Raw genomic sequence first — 7,490 nt, 5'->3', positions numbered from 1 at the left:
AGACAGCAGCGATGCCCAGGAGGTCCGAGGGTTAAGACCCATGTGTGGGTGACGGTCTTTCGAGATGGGGAGCTGCGAGAGCGGGCAGAGGGGATCTGTGAAGGGGGTCAGGGATGAGGAGGCCAGAAAGCACAATTTGGGAAGAGATTCAGCGATTTGTGTTGAGGAGCTACGCAGTGTGGCCATGGAGGTGGGAGGCTGAGCCAGGCCAGGGGACAAGGCCGGCGGAATGAGACAAGGGACAGAGAGACCTGGTGTCGGGTGCACCTTCCACAGGACTGTGAACGGCTGATGCAGTCCAGAAGCTTCCAAAGGACTGGGGTCTCTCGGCGCTGGTTTCAACACTGGAGAACAGGGGCCCAGCTCCACCTCTGTCCTCCCTGTGGTCTCCTCCCAACCCCTGCCCTCCATCCCCGGCCTCAGTGACTCCTCTGTTCCACAAGCTCCTTAGCACAAAGCTGTCGTGTGTAGTAGATGATGACCAAATATTTGCAGGTAAAAGAGGACAAATGATTGTTGCCCATAATGTCCTAGAGTCCCTCACAGAAACTTCCCAGGGTCACTTTTCCCCTTAGGTGCCGACCTCCACTGGTCTTATCCAGAGCACCTGGTCCCCAAGTCCCCCTTGCCACCTCCAGCATAGTGGTCTCTGTCCCCACACAGGGCTCATGTGCAGCAGTGCTGGGCTCTTTGCACAGTCCCCACCCCAGGGTCTCACTTGATGACAAAAGGCCTTCCAAGGTATTAAAGGAAAGAAGCAGTCTTCGCTAGGATGAATTCCGCACTCTCCCCAAAAGGCAGAGTCAGAACAGCTTTGGAATCATTTTGATAAAGCAACTTCATCACATGTCTGTTACCCAAGGGAAAAAGGACATCATGCAGTTTGAAATCAGAAACACTTGATAGTTCAAGTTTTTTAAAATGAGAAATATATACAACCCCACAACGCAGTCTTGTAAGATGATGCAAGAACCAAAGATTCGTTGGTCTGCAGGACCCAGGTATGCAAAGCTGGGGACACAGGCATGGCTAAAGGGTGCTCGGTCACATGCTTGAACGGAGGAGGGAGGTGTGCACGGGGCACGGGACCTGGAGACGTGAGGGAGGCAGGTTTCAGTCATCCCAAGAAAAGTATTTCACGGGGCTGGAGCTCAGCGGTTCAGCATGTGTGAAGTCCTGGGATCCATCCCCAGCACTGTAGGAAAATCGGAGCGGGAGACGGGCTAAGTCGAGAAGGAATGGGAAGGGAAAATTGGAGAAACCAAGTATGTTTTCTTTTTCTAGAAACTGGGTGTTATTCAAGGAGAAAGACAGTGAGGTAGCTACTGAGCTTCAGCACTCCACGGCTCAATCTACCCCTCAACTCTAGTTTTTAGTGTTTGTTTTGTTTTGTGTGGTACTTGGGGTGGAACCTAGGGGCACTTTACCACTGGATCACATCCCCAGCCCTTCTTTTTTTTTTTTTTTTTTTTTTTTAATTATAAGTCTTTATTTTTAACGTTAGAGTTACAGGTTGTCTTTATAATTTTATTTTTGTATACACATTTACTTAAAATCAGTGAATATCTAGGTCAGGTTCAGGTAACTGAAGGGCCTTTATAAGTACTTTATATTGTCTAGAGCCAAGGTATGCTGCAAACATAGTCTGAAGTAAAATGGGAAATAACATCCTTCTGAAGATAGGCTTAGAAGTTCTAACCCAGTAAGTTAAGGTGTTTCCTTTCTCTGGTAGCAGAGCTGATTGATACCTGGCTGCTAGGCCACCATTTACAGGTATAGCCAAGAAAACAGGGTACAGTCCTCCTAAAACAAAACCAATAAGTCCACTCCATGTCACGATACAGGTTTCACAATGCAGTTCACCTGTACTCAAAGGTAAACTTACAAAACCTTTGAAAGATGCATTTGCTGTCGGAAATGGGAGCACTGCCATTGGTAAGCCAGCAGGTATTCGGGCCTGTGTCACATGTAAGATGCGCCGAAAAAGACTGTTTGCTATTAGGCCACAGAAAGCAGCATTGAGTCCGACATATGTGGATCCGTGTTCAAGTAGATTCCTTTCTGCTTCTGGTAGTAGTTCAATTTTTCTGGCTATGATATCAAAAATTGAGTTTTCCCTGATGGTATTATGTGGTTTATGGTTTTCCATCTTGACCCTGTTGCTCTCCTCCAAACAGCAGCGGGTGACTCTCCAGTTCTTCCTCCAACACGCCGGGGCTTAAGCTACAACCTTTACTCCGCTCTTAGGATCTTGCTAAATTGCCCAGGCTGGCCTGAAACTTGTGATCCTTTTGCCTCAGCCTCCTGAGCCGCTGGGATTACAGGTGTGCACCACGTGCCCAGCTGAAATCTGGTTGGTGGTGTTTTTTTGGTTTTTTTTTTTTTGGTTTTTTTTTTTATCTTTTTAAAAATTTTTTTATTGTAAACAAATGGGGTACAACTTGTTTCTCTGTTTGCACAGTGAAGTAGAGGCATTGGTTGGTGGTGTTTGGTTTGGTTTGGTTTTTTAATAATCATCCTGTCTTCTAGAGGAGACCCTACGAAGGGCGTCTCCAGATCATTCAGCTCTCCCTCCACCCTATGCCTTGGGCAATGCCTGCAATGCCCTTTCCGGTGTGAGCATTTGGATATGGTTCTTGGGAACAGAAGTTAGAAGGACAGGCCCGAAAAGGTGGGGAAAAGAGAGAGGATGTGTGTGGTCTGAACTGTGTTCCCCCGAAATCCCTGGGTTGAAGTTCTCATCCCCCCTGTGACTCTGTTTGGAAACAGGGCTTTTCTGGAGGTTATTAAGGTTCAACGAGGTCACAAGAAGAGGGTCTGTTGTGGTTTAGATATGAGGTGTCCCCAAAAGTTCATGATAAGACAAGGCAAGGAAGTTTAGAGGTGAAATGAGTGGTTGTGAGAGCCTGAACCTGATCAATGCTGAGTCCCCTGGTGGGGATTAACAGGGCACGGGGTGTGGCTGGAGGAGGTGGGTCATGGGGTGTGCCTTTGGGGTACATATTTTGTCCCTAGTGAGCAGACTGCTCTCTCTTCCTCTCTCCTCCCCACCACTGTCCCCACCACACTCTTCCAGGAAGATACCCTGCCTGACCTTGGGCCCCGAGCAACGGAGTCAGCTTCTATGGACCGAGACCTCTGAAACTGAGAGCCAAAATAAACTTTTCCTCCTCTGAATTGTTCTCCTCAGATCTTTTGGTCACAGTACTGAAAATCTGCCCACAACAGGGCCCTAACCCAATAGGACTCGTGTCCTCATCAGAAGAGGAAGAGACAACAAGAGGTCACACGAGGACACCCAAAAAGACACCATCCACAAGCCAGGAAGGGGCTGCCACCCCTGGATCTTGGGCCTCCAGCCTCCAGAACCGTGAGAAACAAAGCCCTGCTGTTGAAGCTACCCAGCCGGTGGCACTTTGTTATGGCAACCAGGCAGACTAACTAGGAAGGGGAAGTGCGTCCAGGACCCCAGGGCCCCAGCCTGCGCTTTCCTGCGCTTTCCTGCGAGGTTTTGCAAGGTCTGCCTCTGGGGGCATTCCTGGAGACGGGAAGGTAAAAGGGGTAAATATGGCCCAAAGGGACAAGGCTCCCCTCTTGCCACCCTCCTGGTCGGCTGCCCCTTTCCCTGGGTTTCTTGGGCTACTGGGCAGACGAGGCAAGCATTTGAGTCAGGAGCTCCCTGCCTTCATCTGGGGTCACTCCGTCATCCTCTTAAAGGTTCGCTTTGTTTTTAAAGATCCCAGCTTAGATTCCTAAAGTTCCATGGCAGGAGGCAAGGAATGTTGTTTCTTATGATTTACGAGAGGATCAAAAGAAGCTTTAGAGTCTTTCCCGTTGTTATCGACCCATTGAGAGCAGCTCTGCAGCCAGAGGCCTCGCTCGCAGTGATCCGAGGACGCAGGGGATTAGGAAGGACGTTGCCAGAGACTCAGAAGAACCACACGCCGCCAGGAGGATACCTGGCGTCTCTCTGTGCAAACATACAATGGACCCGAAGTGGTGTAGCGCTCACAGATTCTTCACCCTCCTTTCTTCTCTAACCTTAGGGGGAGAACTGCATTAATTAAACAGCTGAGCAGCTCAAGGCTTCTTTTCAGCAGCAGCGACTCACGTGGCTGCCTCTCTTCGGGGGCGGGTCACCGCTGCCAAGGGGGGCGAGGGGGGCAGCTTTACAGGGAGTGCCTGTTTAAACAAGGCCAATTTCCAGCCTACTTTGCAATGCAAATGCTTGCAAAAGCCTCCGATGCTCCTTAGAATTAGATGGAATAATGACACTTCAGAGTGAGGTAGCTTGGTTTGTTTCCAGCCTTTTCTTCTAATGGCTAAAACCAATTTCTCCAGATCAGCCTTTGGTTTTCATCTGCTCAGAGTGAATCTGGCTAAGGAAAACTCATTCTATGAGGTGACCCATTTGAAAGGGGAGCTATTTAATGTTGTTTGGCTTTGGTTTTACTTACAACAGTATCTTTTACTGGGTCTCTTATTAAACTGTGTAGCCTGGAAAGGGTTTCATGCACAATTCCAGACTCCCTGGGTTTCGGAAGGGGTCTTGCTGGCAGAGAACTGCAGAAGGTCAGCATGGCCTTAGCAGCCCTGCATCTGGCCAGGTGCCTGCTGACCACACGGTAAACACTCACTAAACAAGATGAATTATTTATGGTGTGGTGGCATTCATCTTTTACCTGGGACTCCAATTTCATACTCTAAAATGTTGGTTTGAACATTTTGTAAATCTTATTCCTCAATGGGCCCTTTCCCTTTATTAGCTGCACTATTAACAGCTTATCCAAAAAGTGTCACCCCCGGCTAGGTGATGTCCTTCTCTGGTCACATCTTATTAAATGACTGTCCACAGTGCTGCCAAGATTGCCAGCTCTCTGCTAGTTCTCCCAGCTGCAACTGTACTGAAGGAAGTACAGTTTTTGTCTCAAGCTTAGAAGTGCCGTTATGGCTACTATTTTTAAAAACAAAACAGAGTTCTGAGGCATTTCATTCATTCTTTCATTCATACATTGATACATGAATTTATGGCACAGACTCAGCCCTGCCTAGGGAAGCCCAGAGTCTAGAGAATCACATAAGCAAATGATTACAAGGTGAAGTTGGTAAGTAACAGACAGACATGAGCAGGGGGAATACAAGGTTATGAGACTAATGCTATAAGCGAACCCACTCTGTTGACCTCCACGGGCTTTCTTTTAAAACAATTTACCTGCAGCCCAGCCTGGCTTAAGTCAATAGGATATGTTACATTCCTCAGCAAACAACCTGTTAAATTCCTCCAGTTGGGCAGGCATGGTGGGCTCACACCTATAATTCCAAGTGGCTCAGGAGGCTGAGGCAGGAGGATTGCAAGTTTGAGGTCAGCCTCAGCAACTTAGTGAGGCCCTGAGCAAATTAGTGAGACCCTGTCTCAAAGTAAAAGAATAAAAAGGGCTTCCTCCAAACCATAAAATCTGTAAGGACAGGGTCCAATTCAAACCGGTCAGCATGGACCAAAGCAATCTAGAGTCATCAGGCACAGTGAGGACTTGAAAGTGCAAGTCATCCTGCTGTCAGTCAAAAGTCAAGAGATACCTGGGCAGGACTCTGGAAACTTCCTTAATGCCCTGAGTTCTGAAACCTGGTCTATGTAAGGGTCACAAAAGCCCCCCACCCTCCAGGGTAACTTGTTTTCTTCCTACCTGCACTTTGGTCTGCACTTCTCCTGCAGAGAACTGATTGTTTGCCAAGGGATGTAACTTATTCTATTGACTTAAGCCAGGCAGGGCTGCAGGTAAATTGCTTTTAACAGAAAGCATGTCGTCCGCACAGTGGGCCCAGCTTTTGAAATTCCCTGGAATCCCCTAATAAAACTGGAAGGCAGGAGGGGGCACTGTCCCTCCCCTTTCTAAGAGGACAGCTCTCTCCCTTGAGAGTGTCCTCTTTCCCCTTTTCCCATCCCTTCAATAAACTCATGCCTGCTACTCTGCATGACATGTCTGACATCTTCCGGGCATGATCACAAGTACCAGTGAGAAAGGACAGTTGAGCTGCCCCAGCCCCTTGGCAGGTCCTTGCCCCTTAACAAAGTGATAATGAGGGTCATTTTCATAGCTCTTTACTTACTGAACTCACTGCTGGGTTGGCTCCCGAGCACCTCCTGTGCCTGATGAGCTGCAGCAGATATTGACTCTCTGATAAGCCAATCTTGAGCACCAGAACCCTGGAGTTCCCTGGGCAGGAGGAGGTGAGCCTGGGCAGAGGGGCCGTAGGAGTATGTGGCAATAGGAACAGGTAACAGGAGCTACTCAGCCTCATGGCACATTAGCCAAGACCCACGCCATGCCTGTGAGCTCCATTTCCTGCAGTAGCTGCCTCCTGCCAGTCCAAGAAAAAGTCTCCCCACACACCCCCCAAGGGGGTGATCAGGTTATGTAAAAAGTCACTAAGCAGATGCCTGTATGTCCCTTGAAACAGATCGACCCTCATCAGTCATCAGCTATGTGGGAAAAGCACAACCAGAACAGATGACAGGGATGGGTCGAAGGCCAACCCTTCTGGAAGGATCCTGATACTCAGGTGTGAGAGAGGCCATAGCCCCAGCACCACCACGGTTGAGAGAATGGGGTGGTCAAGAAAATCCAGGTGCCCTATCCTTTGAGCTCAGGTGAAGCATCTTGGTCAAATCCTCAGGAGGGACAGCACTGTTAGGATAACAGCAAAGATCTGGTTTAAACTGCTTAGGGAACCCCTTGTCTACACTACAGCTGCCTCATCCCAAGAGAATTTACCAGTGTTCAGAAAACCCTTCTAGAGAATCAAGCAAATCAGAGGCCAAGTCGCCCTCCCTCCTGCAGCGCCTGGGTCATTTTCCCACCCAGCAAACAAAACTGAGGGAGGAGGCTCTGAGCTGGTCCTCTGCTTTACTCTCTGGCCACCTTCCCATCTGGCACCCGGAACATGTTCCCTTCTGGAATTAAGGTGTCTGCGTGCCTGCCTGTGGCTCTCTCAGATGCAGTGAGGTGTGGGTTAGATTGCAGAGAAAAGCAGGAAGATTCTTGCAAAGAGGAGACAAGATCTGCTTGACTGTGCCAAGGATCTCTGTCCTCTGACAGGAGGATCTTAGCATCCACTTCAGCTTGACTATCTTTTAAACGGATTCTTCCCGATCTTCCTAGTTCCTGAAGCATTTTCTTTAGAAAATGTTATCATTGTAAATTCTCTCTCTGCCACTTGGAGATGTCTGTAAATCTTTTTAAAAGCCTCTTACCAGTTTTACAATCCAGGAATGTCTGTCTCAGGGACCCGGGAGCCTCCCTTTGAAATGTAATCATCCGAGGAGAGAACTCCCCTCCCGTCCAGGACACCGGGTCCCCACTCCCCACTCCTGAGAAGCAAACACAGATGGCCCGCGACCGCTCCCCTCAATCGGCCAGCGCTTGGACTGGCTCCCTCCTCCCTCCTGTGCTTAGGCCTGCATGCATTCACCCTGAGTTCTGCTCCCAGGC

At 48.9% G+C, this 7,490-nt stretch overlaps 1 protein-coding gene across 1 annotated transcript; it reads right to left on the bottom strand.

Annotated features, from left to right (window-relative positions):
* Positions 1 to 1,555: 1,555 nt before the first annotated feature.
* LOC124994085 (transmembrane protein 126A-like) lies at positions 1,556 to 2,156 on the bottom strand. Its single transcript, XM_047565775.1, has one exon. The coding sequence runs from the start codon at positions 2,147 to 2,149 to the stop codon at positions 1,556 to 1,558; it is 594 nt and encodes a 197-aa protein (XP_047421731.1). The 5' UTR covers positions 2,150 to 2,156.
* Positions 2,157 to 7,490: the final 5,334 nt, after the last annotated feature.

The sequence above is a fragment of the Sciurus carolinensis genome, chromosome 10 (assembly GCF_902686445.1).
Source record: "Sciurus carolinensis chromosome 10, mSciCar1.2, whole genome shotgun sequence".
NCBI lineage: Eukaryota > Metazoa > Chordata > Mammalia > Rodentia > Sciuridae > Sciurus > Sciurus carolinensis.
The sequence above is the reverse complement of the archived record's forward strand: the minus strand, read 5'-3'. Positions and strand labels throughout refer to the sequence as shown.